This window comes from Lissotriton helveticus, chromosome 6 (genome assembly GCF_964261635.1).
Source record: "Lissotriton helveticus chromosome 6, aLisHel1.1, whole genome shotgun sequence".
Classification (NCBI taxonomy): Eukaryota; Metazoa; Chordata; class Amphibia; order Caudata; family Salamandridae; genus Lissotriton; species Lissotriton helveticus.
Genome location: NC_136067.1, coordinates 612,395,758 through 612,417,769, shown reverse-complemented (window position 1 = coordinate 612,417,769; position 22,012 = coordinate 612,395,758). Strand labels below are relative to the sequence as shown.

Here is a 22,012-nt window from a genome sequence, read left to right as displayed (position 1 = left end):
GGTGTCCATTTCAAAAGCTGTAAATCAGCCTGATGCTTCTACCTACTGGAGTCCTCCATAAAGAGCTATTGGTAACTCCAGCAGGCTGACATATCATGCTGATTTACAAGTAGGGTTCACCCAGACATGTTGGATACAGCTGGGCGGAACCATAGCGTTCTTCTGGATTGCGTTTCTTATAGATCTCGTGACTCCTATTAACGCCCTTTCACTAGTACAGAGGCCCTGGGTGGGAATTGTCTCACCTCTTTCTATTTTACATTGAACCCTTATAATGAGAGAATTAAGGTCTCAGCCTAGTGGAGAGTTTTCTAGAGATGCTTGAACTGTATGAATAAGACAAAGAGCTCATATTCTCCACTGCGCAAAAGATGATGCTAGGAAAAGAACAGGATCAACAAGAACGCCACACTTCTACAACAATGCATGCAGTGCACATCTATCATGATAACCGAGACAAAAACATTATCTGTATAAGAAAGGGAACAAGATGTTGAAAGGACGCTTAGAGGTGAGGCGTTGATTGCAATGACCCTGATGATATTGATGTCTAGATTTGCCTTGCAATATCTGTCTGTGTTCACTTTAGATTGCAGTATTTCTGAGTGCCTCGTAACAAGCATACAGTTGCAGTCTACTCTCTTGTAATTGCAATGTTTACTTGTGTGTGTAACCCTCTGTATTTCGCAGAAGAGAATGAACTCATCTTTCACCGTGTTTAATTAAGCATTAACATTATTGCGCTTTGATAGAACATCTGCCCCTAAATTACTTTCCACTGATGATTGTGTTTCCATTTGCTTTGCAGCCGTTGAGCCTCCTTCAAATGTAGTTGTGAAAGAGATTAGTTCAAAGTCAATGAGGCTGAAGTGGCGACCATCACCGAGCCAAGTTACAGGCTACAGGGTACAACTCATCCCTATGATAGCGGGGAGCAAGCAGCAGTCTCTGAACGTGGGTCCCCAAACCACAAACATAAACATGAAAGACCTCTCTCCGGATACAGTGTATCAGATCAATGTTTATGCAATGAAAGGACTCACAGCCAGCGAAGCAGTTACCACAATGGAAAAAACAGAGGCAGTGAAAGTGCAAGTGGGTAAGTTAGTCTTTGAAGCACTGAGAAACAGTCAGACTCCCATGCATTTAAGTGTATGTTTCAAAAGATACCACTTTAATGTTACTCATATATCTAAACTTGGTAGCTTTAACTAGAATTTCAGTTTTTTGTTATAATCTGATTATCCAAGTGCATCATGCTCTTTCCTTGCCTTGCCCCTCACACCCATCCCAAACATAATTTAAAGATATTTTAAACCTATTGTCATCGTTACTGTAGAAAAGGACCATCTTTTTGTGTGGTTTCCACCAATGTTTGCCATATTTATTTTATTGGCATTACCTCTGCCAAACAGGAGTAAAGTGTCTGTGCTTCCCCTTTCGACATGTCAAAATTAGCTTTACCCTGATTGGCACAATTAAGTTTCCTGTAAGGCAATAGTATATGGTGTTGAAATAAATATGGAAAGTGAAATGCCACCTATGAACTGCAGCACCTTTTATGCCATCCTAGTGCTTAAAATGTAAAAGAATGAGTATTGGTGCACAAAGTTCTGCTCAGAAGCCCACAGCTGGTATTATTAAATGTTTATGTGCCAAATACCAAGGCTGCATGGTTTGTGTCCATCTCATGCCTTATTAATACACCACCAGAGAATCAATCTCTACCTCCTTATCTCACTTTTGCAGGTTCCTGCTTTCTCCCTTTGTGAAGTGATTTCTGTATTTCACTTCCTCCTCTTTTCCCCTCTTTGTGGTTTTCTCTATATTACTCTCGGTAAAAGTCTGATGAGACGAAATGCCAATCCCCAACACTGGGAGCCGGTGGGCCCAACCGACAACCACTGGCTCAAATTAAGCACTGTCATCCACTACAGTGGCAGTGAACACATGGCTTCAGGCCTACCCTGGGTAACAATGCTGCAACAGCTTGACCCCGGCTGCACAGACTTGTACCAGCTACAGGCTCCACTGAAAGACTTATTTTATTTTAATAAACATTCAATTCAATGGTGAAGTTGGATTTTATTAAATATATTGGAAAGAGAACTTTCAGAAAGTTACCTTTATCCAGCTTGAAGATACGGAGAGATATTTTGCAATAGCTCCCAAGCCACTGTCTAGCCTTTACTTGTTCTGAATTAGGTGTGAAAGAAGTGGGAAAACTAGCCCAGAGCAGGGAATTTAGCATGGGAGTGTTCTTCCCAAGGCAGGAAAAGGAGTTGGCTTGAGCCCTGGACCTTAATTAATTCAGAGGGACCTGCTCTATCACAAGAAAAAGTCAGGTGACACCTTGAAAGGCCCATGCCTTTGTCCCCATAGTCATGCTGGCACCAAACCCAGTGGGAGGAAAAACTACCACCAGAACTGCTTTTGAGTGGCCACAGATTAAAATAGTGCTTATTTCCCTGGCCACACCACTGCATGGGCACATGGGGAGAAAGGTTTCACCAGCTTGGAGTTTGAGAGTGAGGGTCACTGTGGGATTGTTTGCAGTAGGGCACACAGGAACTGCTGAAAGAATGAGCAGGTTTGCTCCCAGGAACTTTCATGTAATTAGTAAGGGAGTGCCTAGGAGTCGCCCAAACCTAGTAGCTGGTGCCAGGAATAAATGTGACACCACAAGGCAGCATATATAGAACACCTTCTGAACCTTAAGAAGATTAAAAGAGAACTCAATTGCTTTCTGTGACCCAAGAGAAGCCCTCAAGGACATACCCAGGGCAAAGAAGAGGACATAAAGTGTCAGTTGGCTGAACTCCTGTGTAGTTAGAGGGATAAAATAAAATGCAAGAGCCAGTTTTCCTGAAGCTGACAATTAACAAATCAACCTGGGCTGGATCTTGCGGTTGGGCTTTGCCTAATATCCAGAGTGTCTATAAGCACCTTCCCTTGAGGCTCTAGAGGACATTGAGGTGAACACCTGTGGTTATTTGGGCACAAGAAGAAAGTTTGGAAACTTTTGCAAAGTTTTCCTCCAGAGCGCAAGAGCTTCAGTGTAACCTGCCCAAAAATGCATCCAACTGACAGTTCCAAAGCGTTTAATTGAATTTCACATTAGTCTCTGAAAAAGTTACTAGGCCCCATTCTGCATTTGGACTTAGAACATTTTCAGCAAGGACATTTCCAAATATCCAGAGTGTAAGTGGGACCAGCCTGCTTCTGGTAACTAGCTTTCGGTTCCACATCAGCGGCTCCAGTTCAGTGGCGTCCCACACAGGGAGTAGTCTTCTTCTCCAAAATTGGCAAAGTCCCTCTTTGTATTGGAACTTAGAAGAAATTTCAACACTTTTCTTCACAAAAGTAACGAAGTCCCTTTCTTTTCACCGGGACCAATCCACATGGTGTATCTAGCCAGGGTTCCATCATAGTTGGTCTCAATTCATACCTAGGGCCTCATTTATGAGGCCGTGCGTGAGTTTTGCGCTTCCGATGCGTCACTTTTTGTGACGCATCGGCGGCGCAAAACATGCCTCCTGATGCGCACTATTTACAAAGTGACGCATCTAAGCAGATGCGTCACTTTGTAAACCCCTGCGCTACATTATACCTGCGTCAGGTATAATGTATGCAGAGGGGGCGTTCACCCGCAAAAAGCCTCGTAATAGTGACGCAGTGAAATCTATGAGATTTCACTGCGTCACTTTTAGGATGCAGTTGCGTCAAAATCTTGCGCCTGCCTCACAGCAGGCGTAAGACTGACGCAAGCCCTTTCACATGGGGCTTTCCTCATGTGAAAGGAAGCATTGCTGGAGTTGCGTCACTTTTCAATCAATCAATCAATCAATCAGGTCATTTGTAGAGCGCACTACTCACCCGTAGGGTCTCAAGGCGCTGGGAGGGGGGGGGTGCCGCTACTGCTCGAACAGCCAGGTCTTGAGCTTCTTCCTGAAGGAGAGGTGGTCTTGGGTCAGGCGCAGCTCGGTCGGAAGTGAGTTCCAGGTCTTGGCGGCCAGGTAGGAGAAGGATCTTCCTCCTGTTGTCGCTCTTCGGATGCGGGGGACGGCGGCGAGGGCGTGGTTGGTTGATCTGAGGAGGCGCTTGGGAGTGTAGAAGTTGATCCGGTTGTTGAGGTAGCTCGGGCCTTGGTCGTGTAGGGCTTTGTGCGCGTGGGTGAGGAGCCGGAAGGTGATTCTCTTGTTGACCGGGAGCCAGTGCAGATCTCTCAGGTGTCCGGAGATGTGGCTGCGTCGGGGGATGTCGAGGATGAGTCTCGCCGAGGCGTTCTGGATCCGCTGGAGTCTCTTCTGGAGTTTGGCGGTGGTTCCGGCGTAGAGGGCGTTGCCGTAGTCCAGTCGGCTGGTGACGAGGGCTTGGGTGACCGTCTTCCTCGTCTCGGTGGGGATCCACCGGAAGATCTTACGTAGCATGCGCAGGATGCGACACACTCCAGCAATGCGTCACTTTTGCGCCTACAGATACGTCAGAAATACTGACGTATCTGTAACTCCTTGCGACATGATGCGTCATATTATAAATATGACGCATCAATCATGTCGCAGGGAGAGCGCAGTGAAAAGTGACGCATCGCTGTTTTCACGCAGCGATGCGTCACTTTTCATAAATGAGGCCCCTAGGTCCCAGTCTACTGCTTCCATAGACTATAATTGGCGCCTAGTGCTTTTTGGCATTACTTTCCGTTGAATATTATATTGCCAGGCCACTGATTGGATTCTTGCCATGTTCTTGTAATTTTCTTCATTAAATGTTACTCTATTTTTCTATTTCAGTTTGGGATTTTTAAAGTTTTGACAATATTACAGTTTAAATACTGCATAATTACTTTAAACATTGCCCTAAGTTAAACCTGTATGCTCTGTGCCATAATAATCAGGGTTTATCCTACCAAGACGTGTCATTTGGCTGAACTCCTGTGTAGTTAAAGGGACATAAGATGCAAGAGCCGGTTTTCCTGAAGTGCCCAGCTGGCCAGTAACAAATTAACCTGGCTGGACCTTGCTGTTTGTTGGGCTTTGCCTGATATCCTGAGTGTCTCTAAGCACCTTCCCATGAGGCTCTAGAGGACATTGGAGTGAACACCTGTGGTTATTTAGGCACTAGAAGAAAGTTTGGAAACTTTAGCAAAGTTTTCCTCCAGAGTGCCAGAGCTTCAGTGCGACCTGCCCAAAAATGCTTCCAACTCACATTAGTCCCACCCAAAAGTCCCCACATCTCTGAAAACATGACTTGACCCCATTCTGCATTTGGGCTTAAAACATTTTCAGCAAGGAAATTTCTAAATGTTCAGAGTGACAGTGGGTCCAGCCTGCTTCTGGTAACTAGCTTTCGGTTCCACAGCAGCGGCTCCAGTTCAGTGGCGTCCCACATAGGGAGTTGTTTTCTTCTCCAAAATTGACAAAGCCCCTCTTTGCATTGGGACTTAGAAGAAATTTCAACACTTTTCTTTACAAAAGTAACAAAGTCCCTTTCTTTTCACCGGGACCAATCCACATGGTGTATCTAGCCAGGGTTCCATCATAGTTGTTCTCAATTCATACCTAGGTCCCAGCCTGCTGCTTCCATAGACTATCATTAGCACCTCGTGCTTTTTGGCATTATTTTCCTTAAAATATTATATTACCAGGCCACTTATTGGATTCTTGCCATGTTCTTGTCATTTTCTTTATTAAATGTTACTCTATTTTTATATGCAAAAGAACAGTTGATGGACAGAATGCAGAACAATGTCATACATTCACCCCAGTACAGAGATCTGGGCCTAAATCCATCGTTTTTTTGCTCTCCACACCACCCCAGTTCAGACATGGCCAGGTGCAAATCAGCCTTGACCCTGTGCCTCATGGGATCAGTCCAGCCCGAACTGCCAAGCCATGTCTTCCCTGGACCGGAATCAAGCATCCTAGGACCGGTTTCTGGCTATCAGCTGTCATCAGCCAGGTTAGCTTGACTCCAGTGGTGTGGAGAGCACGGGACTCACGTCTGAGCATACCCGTCCCACTCGGGGTGACAAATGCAAAAACAACAGTTGATGGACAGAATGCAGAACAATGTCATACATTCACCCCAGTACAGAGATCTGGGCCTAAATCCATCGTTTTTTTGCACTCCACACCACCCCAGTTCAGACATGGCCATATGCAAATCAGCCTTGACCCTGTGCCTCATGGGAACAGTCCAGCCCGAACTGCCAAGCCATGTCTTCCCTGGACTGGAATCAAGCATCCTAGGACCGGTTTCTGGCTATCAGCCGTCATCAGCCAGGATAGCTTGACCGTGCTCACTACGCCACTGGAGTCAAGCTATCCTGGCTGATTCCGGTCCAGGGAAGACATGGCTTGGCAGTTCGGTCTGAACTGTTCCCACGAGGCACAAGGTCAAGACTGATTTGCATATGGCCATGTCTGAACTAGGGTGGCTTGGTGAGCAAAATAACGATGGATTAAATCCAGATCTGTGACTGGGGGTGAATGTTTTGCCATTGAGCAACATTCCGTCCATCATCTTGTGTGTTTTGCTGTTCACCCTATGTGGGAAGAGTATGCCCAGACGTGGGTCCCGTGCTCACTACGCCACTGGAGTCAAGCTATCCTTGGCTGATGAAGGCTGATACCCAGAAACCGGTCCTAGGATGCTTGATTCCGGTCCAGGGAAGACATGGCTTGGCAGTTCGGTCTGGACTGATCCCACGAGGCACAGGGTCAAGACTGATTTGCATATGGCCATGTCTGAACTGGGTGGCTTGGTGATCAAAATAATGATGGATTAAACCCAGATCTGTGACTGGGGGTGAATGTTTTGCTATTGAGCTACATTCTGTCCATCATCTTGTGTGTTTTGCTGTATTTTTATATTTCAGTTAGGGATTTTTAAAGTTTTGACTGTATTACTGTTTAAATACTGCATAATTACATTACACATTGCCTAAAGTAATGCCTGTATGCTCTGTGCCATAACGAACAAGGTTTACCCTACCAAGAAGTGTTATTATTTCTAAGGAAGGGCAGTACCCACCCTAAATATTAATCTACCTCCTTACAGTTACTAACCAAAACATTGTAAGACAAATCTTCCTTGTGCACTCGCTGTCATCTGTGCCCCTACTGAAAAGAGGTCCCTTGACTTCATTTGAGATTATCAGTTTTTCTCATGATTTATGTAACATCAGTGAATTGCCCACAGAATATCTGTTACTATTTTTAATTTTTTAAGTATTTATCACCATTTTCAATTGTTATCAACCTGCTTTGGATGGTTGGATGCAGCTGAAAAGTCAATCAATCAATCACTCAATAGCTTGTAAAGTGCGGCTACTCACCCGTGAGGGTCTCAAGGCACTGGAGGGGGGGGGTGGAGGCTGGTGGTCCCTCTGGGAGTAGGATCATTTGAAGAGATTGGGTTTGTTGGTGAGGAAGAGGATAAACCTGGATGTTGTCTGCATAGGAGACAATTTTGAGTCTGTGTCTTCTGACGATGGCTGCAAGGGGGGCGATGTAGACGTTGAAGAGGGAGGGGCTCAAGGATGAGCCCGGAGGCACCCCACAGGTGATCTCTGTAGGTTCCGAGAGGAACGAGGGTAGTCAGGCTCGCTGAGTCCAGCCAGTGAGGAAGAAGTGGATCCAGTCCAGTCCCTGGTCGTGGATGTCGACATCGTGGAGTCTCATGATTAGGGTGAGGTGGAGACAGTGTCGAAGGCAGCCGGAAGGTCCAGTAGGATGAGGGCTGTGGTCTCAACCCAGTCTAGGAGGCATTGGAAGGCGGCGATGAGCACGGTCTTCGTACTATGGTTGCTTTGGAAGCCGGATTGAGAGGTATCCAGGACGTAGTTTACTTCTATTAAGGCAGAGAGTTGGGAATGGACGGCCTTCTCGACCTTGGCTGGGAAGGGGAGGATGGAGATGGGTTTGAAATTCTTGAGGTACGTCGGGTCTGAGGACAGCTTGTTCAGCAGGGGGTTGATCTCTGTGTTTCCAGTCATCTGGGAAGGTGGCGGTTTTGATGGAGCAGGTGATGGTGTGGCAATGCTGAGGGGCAATGGCGGCGGCTACTCTTTGGTAGATGTGATACGGGGCTCCTGAGTGGATGCTCTTTATGGTCTTGAGTGTCCCCTCTGTTGTGAGTGGGGTCCAACAGAGCATGGTCTGTTGGGGTGAGGCGTGGTTGCTTGCAGTGGTGGCAGGTGTAGTGGCAGGGTCTAGGGTGTCGAAGTTGTCATAGATCCGTCTGATCCTATGGTGGAAGAAGGCACCAAGCTTGTTGCAGAGGTCTTGGGAGGGAGGGACGTCTGTGGTCTGGCTGTTGGGCCTGGCAAACACATTGAAGATGGTGAAGAGTTCTTTGCTGTTGTGTGCATTGGCGTTGATTCTCTCTTGGAGGGCCGTTTTCTTTGTGGTTTTGAGGAAGAGGTGGTGTGCATTGATGGCGGATTTTGAAGGTGGCATGGGTTTCCGGGGATTTGTTGTTCCTCCATCTCTTCTCGAGTCGTCTATAGGTGCTTCTTGACTCGTGGAGGTCAGGAGTGAACCAGCTGGTTTTCTTGGAGTATTACTTTCCTGGTCTTTACTTGAGGGGTGCCAGAAAGTCGGCGCAGTTGGAGATCCATCAACAGAGGTTGCGTGCTGTGGTGTTGGTGACCGTTGCCGTTAGCGGAGAAGTTGCGCTGAGGGAGCCGACAAGTAGTTCTTCTGTGGCCTTGGTACAGTTGTGATGGGGGTGGTGGTGTACGGTGGGAGTTGTGAAGGTGAAGTGCACGCAGTGATGGTCGGTCCAGAGGAAATCGGCAGTGTTCCTCTAGGTGATGTTTCTGCTGGTGGAGAAGACGGAGTCGAGCCTGTGTCCGGCTGTGTGGATCGATGCATTGACCAACTGCTTGAGTCTGATATTGGCGAGGTTCTCCAGTAGGGAGGAAGTGTTCTGGTCGCTGGGGTGGTTCATGTGTAAGTTGAGGTATCTGAGTTGGGTGTAGTCGGTGGATGCAAGAGCCTGGGTTGAAATGAGGTCAATGATGGCATAGGTGAAAGGCGGTCAGGATCCAGGGAGGCCTGAAGACGAGAGTGCCATGCAGGGTGGTGTTGCGGTTGGTTTGGAACTGGAAGTGGAGGTATTCTAGGGTCATCGTAGGGTCGTTAGAGTACATGGTTAGTTGGAGTGTGTTCTTGTGGATGATGGTGATGCCACCTCCTGGGCGGTCATAGCAGTCCTTGCGGGTGAGTTTGTAACTGTCTGAGATGGTGATGGCGATGTCCGGTCCGGAGCAGGGGTTAATCAAGGTTATCTTGAGGAACGCGATGTCGGGGGAGGTGACGTTGAGGAGGTCCCAGATTTCTGTGGTGCGTTTGTCAAGGGATTGCCCTGTTGAGGAGGATGCAGTTGAGTCAGGCGGGTGCACTGTTAGTCAGCTGGGTAGCTGGAGTGTTGTCGTGGCTGAAGGCACGGTTTCAGTTCCGAAAGGTCAAGGGCCCCTTGGTCTTCTTCAGTGACTCTAGACAGCAGGTAGTGGGGTGTTGAGGGTTGTGGGTGAGGATGGTGCTGGTATCATAGCGGTGGAGGGACCAAGAGCCAGGGTCTCTTATGCTGGGTGGGGTCCAGGCATGGACAGGGGTGGACAAGCGCAGACAGACTTCCCTTGAGTGCACCAGCGGTGCACCCACAATTAAGTAGTGCTGCTGGGGAGGATGAACAGCTGGGAGGTGGGAAAATGCGGGAGCGGGAAGGGACAATGGAGGGGGTGGGGCCACGGGAGATGGGAGCGGCAGGGGTGCTGAAGGAGAAAGAAAATGGCAGGAAAACGAAATGAGGAAAGCCAAAGGCAGAGGCAGAAAAAAGAAGAAGAGAAGAGAGAAAAGCAGCAAGAGAGACTGAAAAGGCAGAAAGAGGGACAGAAAAATCAGGTAGAGAGACAAAAGGGCAGCCCTAGTAGCATAGCACTGATGCTCCTGCCACTAGACCACCAGGGATAAGGCAGAGGCAGGAGCCTTCTTTTGAAGGAGGACCTTGAACTTCGGACCTGGCCGGCATTAAGTAGTGCTGTGGTGGGCTGGACAGCTGGGGGGCGGGAAAACACGTGAAGGGACACATGCGGGGTGGGGCAGCGGGGGATTACAGCCGCAAGGTGTCAAAGGAGAAAAAAACGTTGGGAAATGGAAAAGAGGAAAGGCAGAGGCACAAAAAAGAAAACGAAGAGAGAAAAGCAGAAAGAGATTGAAAAGGCAGAAAGAGGGACAGAAAAAGCAGTTAGAGAGAGTCAGAAGGGCAGCCCTAGCAGAAGAGCAGTTACAGTCTGCCACTTGATCACCAGGGGCGAAGCTCAGGCAGGAGCCTGTGGGTGAAGGAGGGCCTTGAACTCCTGACCTCTGGGTCAGCAGCAGATGACGGGGACAGCAGAAGCTAGAAGACGGAGCAGGGCTGCGAAGGAGCAAGTTCACTACAGGATAGTGTTCTGCCAAAAAAAGTGTATTTTGTATAGCGAAGTCTAGATGTGTTGTGGCCAACTCCATGTATCTTGTCACAAACTATGTAAATGGTGGTATTTTGCGATATGGAAACTATTGCTAATTAGACAGTGTCCAAATCCCAATGTCCCACTCGGTAGATATCTATCTGTTTATCTAACAGTTTGGAAGGATTTAAGAGAGATGCTATCCAATGATTTCAGCTTAGAAATATGCCACAGCTTTACAGTGTAATGCCGTATTTATAGACGTGGTAATTGATTTGATGTTTTTTTCTCCACATGTCTAAGAAACATATTATATTTTTCTTTCAACAGAATGTTCTAGTGGCCAGGACATAAAGGCAGACGTTGTCATTTTAGTTGATGGTTCCTACAGTATTGGAATTTCCAATTTCGCAAAAGTTAGATCATTCTTGGAAGTCTTGGTGAAAAGCTTTGACGTGTCTCCTGAAAAAGTACAGATCAGTCTAGTCCAGTACAGCAGGGATCCGTACACAGAGTTCACATTGAACAAATACGACAGCATTGATGACATCCTTAAAGCTGTGAATACATTCCCGTACAGAGGTGGCTCCACCAACACAGGGAAGGCTATGACCTATGTCAGAGAGAAGGTGCTCATCGAAAGCAGGGGAGCGAGACCAAATGTGCCGAGGGTCATGATACTGATTACAGATGGGAAGTCCTCAGATGCCTTTAAAGACCCAGCCCTAAAACTTAGGAATTTGGATGTGGAAATATTTGCAGTTGGTGTGAAGGATGCGGTGCGTAGTGAGCTAGAAGCAATTGCGACCCCCCCAACAGCAACCCATGTGTACACAGTTGAAGACTTTGATGCCTTCCAAAGAATATCATTTGAGCTCACACAATCAATCTGCCTCAGAATTGAACAGGAGCTAAAAAATATAAAAGTAAAATGTAAGTATGAAAGAAATACATATTTAATATAATACCCTATGTTTTGTATATAAGAATGTATTTTCTTTTAAACAAAGAAATGTGTGTGTCTGGAAAAAGTTGTGTAGTTTAGGGTTTAAAGGACTGTGAGCTATTTCAGGCGCAAGAGATTTTCCATTTCATGAATTGGAGAAATTTACATATTCTGCTGAATAATGTTTACACAGCACTGTAGCTCTGTTGCTAGGATAACTTGTCTTCAAAGGAAGAGTGTTATGGCATAGGCAAGCTGTCAGGGAAACAGCATATTTTGGAAGTGTTCAAGATGAGAGCTTAGACTTGAAATGTACTGAAGTTTATAATTATCATTGGAAGAGATAATTGTTAAATGCCTTAATCCCAGGCTGCGGCATAGAAGATCTTGTGTATATCTTGAGCTAAAACATGCACTTTTACTGCATCTTTGCATTTCCAAATAGTGCACATTATTCATTCTTCTAACCCCAACTGATTCAGTAATCATGGCTCATGGGGTTTGTTTACTGGAAATTAAAAACTGAAACCAGAAAACCCATGCCTTATTCTGCTAGTCTATAGCAATAGCCCATGTGTCTATGTGCAGAAGTGTATTTACTCATCCGAGTTGCCCCTACCAATGCAAAGGCTGTGATGGGGCAGGCATAGAATAAGAGTTTTTCAGTATTACTTACATTACAAAATAAAATCAGTGTAAATTTATCATTATTACATATAGACTATAATTCCACATGTATGCCAAGTCCTGCCATAGTTTGGCATCAGTTTGTTAGCTAACTACTATTCACTTCAGCAATGTTAGACCTGCCGCTGGCAGACGAACACTCTGGGCTGAAATTAGTTGATCATTATTGGCTGAGCAGGAAGCATCCTACTTCAGCATCAGATGCTATATGCAGCAGTAGCCATGCCATCAATTGCAGAAAAATTGTAGGCCATTTTATGAAGCCCTTGATTGATGATTAAACACTAGCCCTGTGTGGTATGTTATTTTATGTCCTGTTATGGTGTGTTATGTGTGTTTTATAGTACACTAGTCACCGTGAGGGTATCTAGGCGCTCAGAAGCAGGCATGTGAGACCATCCTTTGAGGCTTGCCAGAAAAGTCACATGATCAGCTTCTTGCAAGAGTCAAGAAGAGAGGAGGAGGCTCTTTGTTGTGGGAGGTCATTCCAGGCTTTAGGGGCCAGACACAAGAAGGCAGGGCTCCCTGCTCTAGTTTTGTTTATGCATGGGGTATGTGGTAGTAGGAGACCAGCAGAGTGGAGGTGTCTGGAACGTTGGTGGAAGTGAATGCAGATGTTCAGGTAGGCTGGACCAGTGTTGTGGAGAGCTTTGTAGGTATGGATGAGGTGTTTAAAGTGTGCACGCTTGTCTATCGGGAGCTAGTTTGGTGATGTGTGCTCGGTGTGAGAGGTTAAGGACTAGTGTGGCTGCTGCATTTTGGGCGGTCTGCAGTGTTCTTGTGAGCTGGTTGGCTATCCCTGAATACAGGTTGTTCCCATAGTCTAGTCTGCTGGTGATGGGGTCTTGGGTGACCATTTTCCTTGTGTTGTCTGGTAGCCACTTGAAAATGTTCTTCAGCATCCTTTCTTAGTATGTCAAAACAGGCTGAAAACACTGCATTGACTTGGGTGTTCCTGTCCAGTTTGTTGTATATGATGATTTAGGGGTTTCTCGCTTTCAAGCAGGGCTTGGGATGGGTGCATCATCTGTGGGCTACTAGATCGATGCCCATGGTGAGGCGGTCTTCCCAAAGACTACCATCTCTGTCACGTCTGAGTTTATTTTGAGGCAACTGAAATTCATCCAGGTGTTTACTTCTGTAAATCATGTGGTGAACTTGTACCCGGTCTTACGTGTTTTGTCAGAGAGGGACTGTGTCAGTTGCGTAATGTAAGTGTAAATGACAATGTTTATTTTGTGATCTCGTATGACATTGGCTAGCGGGGCTACGTAGATGTTGAAGAGTGTTTGGGAGAGCAAGGAACCCTACGGGACTCGGTAAATAAGATCTCATGCTTCATGTTGATGGATTGGTTTCTTCCGGTGAGGAAGTAACAGATCTATTCAAGGGAGAGTCCCTGGATATCTGCTTCTGTGACTAATTATTTCAATGGCAAATGAAAGAAATTGGATGTTAACAGAGATCCTATTGCGAAGTGTAGCACAATAGAAGGGAGGACACTCGTATATATTTAAAGATATGAACACCACATAAATTGGGATTAATGAATTGTTGTTGGAGAGCAGTAAATGAGGCACCAGTCATTAGGTCAGGTCTTCTGTGGTAGGAGAGTGAACCATAGTGGTGAAGTGTGGGGTGCAGCAGAGATGTGAGAGAGGAGGGGTTTTATCGAATGGAGGCTTGTTAAGGGGGGGCAATGACTGATGATAAGGAACAGAAAGTGGATAAGGATAACTTACACAGAGATGGAAGGGGAGGAAACATTTGAAAGAGAAGTACAGGGAAGGAAATGAGAAAGAGAGAGAGATAACATGTAAAAGTCAGTTTCCTGCTGCTGTGTCTCGAAACATCCCAGTTGGGTGCAAATCTTTTGCTAAAACAAACTAGAATATTGTATGCAAAGAAAATCTTGACTTCTGCTGAGTGGGAAATATTCATCTTTGGAGAAATTTCGACCCCTTTGGAAATTCTTCATCTATAGGGATGTTCCTACTCCGGGGTCTCCTGGGATATATTTTCACCACAGTTTGAATGCTCACTTTCTTTATGAGGCACGACTGGAGTTCCGACGTAAGCTCAATTTCTGAGCCGGCAAATGTTTGAAATACCCCAAACAAAATGTTCATAAGAGATGTGTGTCCACCCTAAGAGAATCGAAAGACAGTAAGGACTACTAAACTCAAAGCACAGTCAAGTCCAAAACACAAATAACAGAAATGTGCACCGAAAAGAAACACCACAAACTATTTTGAGCCACTTTAAAACCTCATGAAAAGAATGCTTTTGTGTCTTTGTACTGTGAGAATGACTTGAGCATGACTTGAACATGCACAGGAGTGTGTTCTGTCAGTTCATTAGGTAGAACGGAGTCAGGCTGGCATATTAAATCCTCAATGTTTTATGAGCTATAGTTTTTTAGGCATTTTTACAGTTCGGCTTGGGCCATCATGTCTGCGATAAATACAATCCCCTGACTTTCAGGTATTATTTCTTTAATGAATGCATCCATTTCAACTGCTGTTTTTTGGAAACTGTGGGTCCTCATTTTCTGAAGCTGTTTGGAGACTGAAACTGAGTGTTAAGAGTTGCCTTTTTAACTCAGGTGGAACTCATCAGCAGTGTTAGTGAATAAAACAGGACCATTCTTTAGGTGGAACTTTTCAATGCTGATTTTCAGAACGCATCTTTCCTAAATGACAGTGAACTCTGTGCTTATCAGACCTCTACAAAATGTTTACCTCAGCCAGGACATTCTGTTTCAGATGATTGTTCTTTGTTCTCCCAACTCTCATTTTACACTTTTTTTCTCCGTATAGGGAGGTTATTTTTTGTGTCAAACATCAAGTGTTAATTCACCTATGTATTGTAGAGTGAATTTGCCTCCATAAGATTTTCTGAGACAGATAAGGCCATTCTTATATCTTTGAACCACCTCAGAACAGCATGCACATCCATGTGGGATAATGTATTTGACAACATACTCAGAATGAGGAAAGGAGTTAACCAGCTCTACCAAAGTAAACTACAGCCTGCCCTTGAGTGCCATTGTTCGCTTCACAAGCCTCAAGTGTGCCAAGATGACTTTTTTGGTGCCCTGCAAAGTCTTGCAGACTTTCTGCATAAATCAAAATTGGAGCATTAGATAAATATGACTCACTATACGCCTGCAGCTGGGCAGACAACAATGATTCATTCATATCTGTTCTAACCAATGAAAATGACTATCCCTAACAAAACGTCTCATAGACAGCAACACGGGCCACATTGAGGAGTGCCTAAAAGTTTGTCTGTTTGAAGCATATGTTTTTTGTGGGAAACATCCTTTAAAACGAAACTTTTACAACGCACTACCATTACGACGCAACTTTTACAACGCAAACTATTACAACGCATAGCGCTTGGGGGCGCTCTAGGATAGGGAATAGGTTAATCTACTATCCAATAACCTTCCCTAGTGTCCACGGGGACTGGAGTTGGAATAGTAAATTAAACTATTCACTATCCAGCGCCCAAAAGCATTATGCGTTGTAATGGTATGCATTGTAAAACTTGCGATGTAAAGGTAGGCGTTGTAAAAGTATGCGCTGTAACGTCATACATCCGTTTTTTGTACACTGATATGTTGTTGGCCCTCTTTATAAGTGGTCGGTGTTTTTACTATGGTGATTTTCTATTTGCGACCTCACAGTATAGTGAATGACACATCAGTGTCTGTAGAGGTTAATTTAATGCATAAATGTATAATGCGTTTTAAGCTTATTTGAGAATTCAGTTTAGGGGGGTCACTGAAAAGTTCTGTAACATCTGATGAAAATACTGGGGTCTTGGCGGTCGTACAACGTTGCAATACATGCTTTTACAATGCGTGCCTTTGCCATGCATTTTTTACAATGCATGCATTTACCAGGCATATTTATTTACCATGCATGCCTTTACCATGCAGGTAAGTATAAATAAGGTCAGTGAGAAATATATATATATCTCTCGGAAACACACCACTCTGCTACAGTATGAGGACAGAGATAACCCCATAGGCTCAATGTCAGTGTTCAAATGTGCTTTATTTCGTTTTATTTCGGCAAGATAGCACAAGCCCAACACGTTTCGGCTCATATCTTTGAGCCTTGTTCACAGGTGGGCTTTACGATTACACCATGTCATTTTAAAGTGATCATCTGCACATTTAAACAAAACGAAAGACATACTACACATCCTATTTAATCCTTTACTCCACTCTTTTTGTTACACAGTTGCTCAACTTGATGAATTTCCATGTCTCCTCTAGAATTACAAACTTGAAAACCTTAGTGGAGATCTGGAGGATAAATATCCATCAACTACACCCTTCCTTTATAGAATAAAAATGTGAGACAGTTATATAGCATACAGAAATTATATATGATATACAATGCAAATTAAAATGTACAGAGTTCTGATTTCTTGCCAACATGCATTCTATAGTTGATTAAACAATCAGACCCTAGTGGGCATTTCTAACAGATCTAATCAGATATACTTCATGTTGCTTCTAATAATAAAGCTCTAGTGGGAATGCATCCATATCTTGTAGATACATCCACTACATATTAATATACCATAAATGCATTCTCTGTGACTACTCTCCATATTTTTGTCTCCAAAACCTAAAGAGAAAAACCCTAACCAATTCATACAAAAATAAGAGGGACATAGGAAGAAAGGAGGGTAATATGACATTCATTTACACTTCAAAAAGCTCCCACTCCATACAAGAAAACTCTACCAAAAAAGTGTGTACAAAACACAGAACTTAAATTTCATATATCCAGATGTATGGCTAGATCTTTGCTCATGTTTACGCCGCCCGATTCCCTAGTCTCCAAATGTACTATATATTCTGTTTCTAGCCTATGCAGCCTCAGACATCGATCATCCTCTCTCTGATGTTCCCTCACTCTATCCACCCCAAAGAAGGTCATTTCTGTCCAATCACTTCCATGACAAGTCTGAACATGACATTCTACTGGGTACTAATGACCACTATCCTTGATGGCTCTTACATGTTCTAGGATACGTTTCTTCACTTGAAAAATAGTGTATACACACACACACACACACACTTACGCTCACACACACACTTTGTAGACTTAGCATGCATGGTAAAGGTATGTGTTGTAAAAGCAACAAAAAAGCATGCTTGGAAAATGCATGTATGTTTAAGGCACTGTGTGTTTAATACTGCATTGCAAAAGATGTTTCCCGTCTTGGCAAGACACTTTTTCTTGCAACATTTGCTTTGCAGCTATTGTGGAACAATGGCTTGTACCATTCTAGGGCACCGATTCCGATGCGGTTTGGAAATCTTGCTGACCAAATCGGTTTGGGAATGCTTTCTAACCGACTTGGATCAGGAGAGTCCAACCGACCCATTACGATGCATCCGGAGGCTTCCCGATATGATTTGGTTGGACTCCCATTGACTTTATTGGGAGCCTATGTTCCGACTGAATGCATAGACTCCCATTGAAGAAAGGGGTGGCTGGGAAAATCGGGCACCCTGTGGCTGGTACCCCCTGGTGCCTGCCACACTGTGCATGGTTGGTAAGGGGGGACCCATGGGTATGCCTACTGGCCCAATTGGGAAGGCCCCGAGGGCAAGGGAGGCCACAACAGGCTTCCAAAGTCTGATTCCAACTGCCGATTCGAGTTGGATGGCACGATTCGGAAAGGCTGTACGAATCCAGCATTGTAATTGTTCGTAAACGTGGCCTATGGAGACGTACGTTTTTGCTCTGTATGGCTTGGTCATTCCAAATGCCATCGGATTCGGAATGGGATATTCCTAACGCCTAACTTGCATCGTACTTCGTTGGTCAGAAATCTTTCCAATTCATATGGAAAGACATGTTTTGGATCCTATTCGCACAGAGCAAATTAGTAGGCCTTCCAAACCACATCGGAATCAGCCCCTTAGTCTTGCTACTAAGGTTGGCACTTCCTTCAGTTTTTCTAGGGGTTAGGCCATGTAAGGCCTAACCCACTTAATAGTAAAATCAGCATTTCACATAGCATGGGTTCCATGACTGCATGGCCCCACCCTGACTTTTAGAATATTGTCCTACAATAAGAATACATTGTCAATTATATAGCGTTTACAAACTATTTGTCTGGCTGAACTAAGCATATTATGCAAATTTCTCTTCTAAAAATGAAGACAGCATGAGAAATGTTGGATTTGCCATTGCTTGGGTAAGTTAGTTGTCAGAAGGGAACCCATAGCATAGTTTTCCCATAGCATCAATTGCTGTGCCAGGAGAGGACCCAAGTCTCTCATGTAAAAGTAAAGTGCTGCTATATATAGTACAGTGCTTTGATACTCTCAGGTTTCATATTACTAAAAATTTCTAGCCATGATGGCGAGATGGTAGAGTAAAATAAGCCACTTGCTTGCTAGCTATCATAAAATATTCTACAATCCAATATGTTTAAACTAAATGGCAGCATTAGAATAAGTTCATAGTTTTCCAATCATTCTTAAAATTGGCTGGGAACTGAGATTTGTGTGTGGGGCACGATCCTTCCTGAGACCCACAACTTTATATCTATTTATTGGAAGGAAAAGTCCAGCATTTGCACATTAAAAATGTTGACTAATGTCAAAGCTTCAAGGTGGTGCCTCCTGAGTAACTCATACATTCCTGACATTGCAGCTGCTTACCACGTCTTAGTGGTGCTATAATACAGTGGTCAGAATGTATTTCCTGAGCACTGGGACTTAAAGATGTTCATCTCAGTATTGCTGGATATCTGGGATCATTACTTTATTTGGTTTGGCATGATATATAAAGCAATATCCAAACACAAGACTCATCGGCAGAAGAGAAAGAAAACAAGCAAAAAAAATAAATCTTTTACTTTTCGCCTTTCCATGTTATAAAAATGTCACGCCACAGAACATTCTAGAAAATTAACATTTTAAGTACAGTGTTTATTAAAACGTGCACCAAAGGTCTGCTTTTGGAGACCTCCCAAAGTGGTTAGATGGATGTATAAGAAAGCAGATCAAGGAGCAATATAAGATTTTTTTTTTATTATTACAGCATCACTTATTCTATCTCTTGTCAGAGAGTGATACTTGTTAGTTCATTTATAAAATAATTCAATACTGAAGACACACAGATTTAATTCTCTTTCTGACAGGCAGTATTTGAATTATTACCTTGTGGCCAGCGATAACTCATGATTACATATGTTCAGCTTCAAAATGTTATTTCAAAGCACTGTATTCACCAAAATGGCTATAGAAATTAGCTGTTGCATGTAAGGAGGTGTATTTGCTAATCCTGTGATATTTCCTGACAGCTTTGACACCTCCCAGGGACTTATCCTTTGCTGAGGTGACCTCCAGCAGTTTCCGCGTGTCCTGGTCTCCAGCTGCAGAAGATGCTATTGCCTACCTGGTGAACTACACTGTAGCTCTAGGCGGGGAGGAGTTTGTTGTCTCAGTGCCCGCTCCAACGACGAGCACCGTCCTCACCAATTTATTACCCAAAACAACATACGAAGTCAGAGTGGTGGCCGAGTACCGAGACGGAGAGAGCTCTCCGCTTAAAGGAGAAGAAACAACATTGGAAGGTAAATGGTTTATTTCTTCAAAAGCAATATTCTCCCTAAACATACAATGGACATGGTCTCACAATGCATATTCGTAGATGTATTTTCAACCTGAATAGCACTGTTATGTACTATCCTAAAACACTGGCTACATAATAATATACAAATTCATTTTTACACCGGGTCTTTCAGTAAATCTTAATGCTTAAGGGTATTCAATACGGGCACAAGGAAATCCATACAGGAGTGTTGTTTGAGTTCAGATCTCTAATTTCTGCACTGTCCATTGACTACTTTTTAATAAACCAAAAGATAATTTATTTTTCCCATCGATTTTGATCTTCACATTTGCTTTATGCCACTGAAGAATCAGAAATTTGGAAGCATGCTGAATTTGCTAATAAGTGAGTCTTTCAATGCAACATACACTTGAAGGCTGGCAAGAGCCTGTTTGAGTTTTCACCAAAGCTGGTAACAACGGGCTCGATTCCTGTGAGGCTGGATGTGAATTTGCTGAAGCTGCATGTTTCAAATTAGGAATGAGCTAGATATGGGCAGTGTGCGAAATGCCATGATGACAACTTTTCAAATAGGAAGTCAGTGTTAACCAATCATAGTTAGTGACAAGGCTGCTGTAAAATATGGACTATTGCCTACCAGGAGTAATGACTACATCTGAACTGCAAACATACCCTGTATTGATGTGTACAGTACTTATTTGCAGAACCAACTCTACGAGCTACTTCATTTGGTAAAGAGGCATGGCAGGACAATGCTTTTGAAAGAAACATGGCATGATAAAACAACTAAGAAGTGATACATCAGGATGTCTGAAGCAATAGGAGGGGCCGAACTAGGCGTATGATTTTACTGTTTCCATGGACGTTGTATGTTTCATTTAAACTGCATATTGAACATTTTGTGCCGCATAACCATGCTAGGTAGTTCATGAAAGTAAAACAGGTGTTGTGTATTGCACACACATCACTTGGAATTCTAAAAACAGATTCAGATTGCAGTTCATGCTTTAAAAATGATTTTGTACTCAAAGACTTTAGGAATATTATCAAATAAATCAACACCACCATGCCTTTCCATGCAAATAGCGTGCTTGGCAAGAACGCCCATGTTTCAATACACCTTCAGACATGTGGCATGGAGAGTTGGACAGCAGTGAGATTGTTATTAATAGAATATGGCCAGTGGTCTTCCTACCCTCTGTGGGCCATTTTATTGCAACTATAATCCTGGCGGAACTAAATAGGAATCCCCAGTGACACTGCCTGAGCCCCAGACACTATTCTTACTAACTGAGAGTTTTTGATGACTGATAGAAACACTAGTTTGGAATCCTAAAGAGAGCTTCTAAAATCTGAAAGCGAATGATAAAATCTTAATAACACCAACAAAAAGTTGCTTGGACAGTATTTTTCATAAGGACACCCTTTCCATCATACTTATCCAATGTCATAACTCTTTGGTAATATCTTTCTGATTCAGCCTCACTTTCACAGTTTCTCTCCCATCACTGCTCACTGGCTGTGGCACACTCAGCTCACTAGATGTTACCCACCAAAATATGTCTTATGTTGGACATATATCCAGTGGTTCTCATGTAACAGAATAATATTCTGAATAAAAATGGAAAATAACACTTCTGTGAGTATTAAAGAAAATACAAATATGCAAATGCCTAAAATCAGCTTGAAGGGGAATGTTAAAACAGTTCCTAAACGATTAGTAGATCTTTACGTTAGCGAAAGAAAGAGCATTGAACGATATCTATACCATCCCACATATGTAATAACTTTTCCAGGTGCCAGGGTAGGGAAGAGTGTATTAACCTTCGTGAGGCCTCAGGGAAAATCATATTAATATATGTTGTTGCCTTGAAAAACAGGTTTCGTTCGGAGATTAACACTGACCTGCCTCATCTGTAAAATGTTGTCAATTTTCTCCCCTACAAGAATTCCATTAGTATTCATTGATGTAACTCAAGGACTGCATCAAGTATGGTTTTCAAATGTATTCAACAACGCCCTCCATCCACCATTTAGTACAATGGTATGACACATTTCCATATATATCTTAATCGTGGATTTTTCACGTATTCTTTATGTTATGTTATGTTAAGTTAATTTATTTCTTCTATAGCGCACGGCTACTCCATTTGGAGCATCCCGGCGCTTTGGCGAAGAATATCAGCAAATAAAAACAACCACACAACAGCAAAAAGCAGAGACAAATGGAAAAGAAATCTATTTCGTGTAGAGCCACGTTTTCAGGTCTTTCCTGAAAGCAAGAAGACTAGGAGCCTGTCTCAGGGA

The 22,012-nt window shown here is 43.7% G+C and overlaps 1 protein-coding gene across 6 annotated transcripts in view; it reads left to right on the top strand.

The window, feature by feature from the left end:
* The window catches only part of COL12A1 (collagen type XII alpha 1 chain), a 433,058-nt gene that overhangs the window by 35,339 nt on the left and 375,707 nt on the right, over positions 1 to 22,012 (top strand). For 3 of the 6 annotated variants that reach the window (XM_078648068.1, XM_078648070.1, XM_078648069.1), the window contains exons 9-11: positions 809 to 1,099; positions 10,787 to 11,389; positions 19,434 to 19,706. The exons of the other annotated variants lie outside the window; for them this stretch is intronic. In XM_078648068.1, the coding sequence (XP_078504194.1) occupies positions 809 to 1,099; positions 10,787 to 11,389; positions 19,434 to 19,706 (1,167 nt within the window). The remainder of the gene's footprint in view (positions 1 to 808; positions 1,100 to 10,786; positions 11,390 to 19,433; positions 19,707 to 22,012) is intronic. 6 annotated transcript variants of the gene reach the window in all.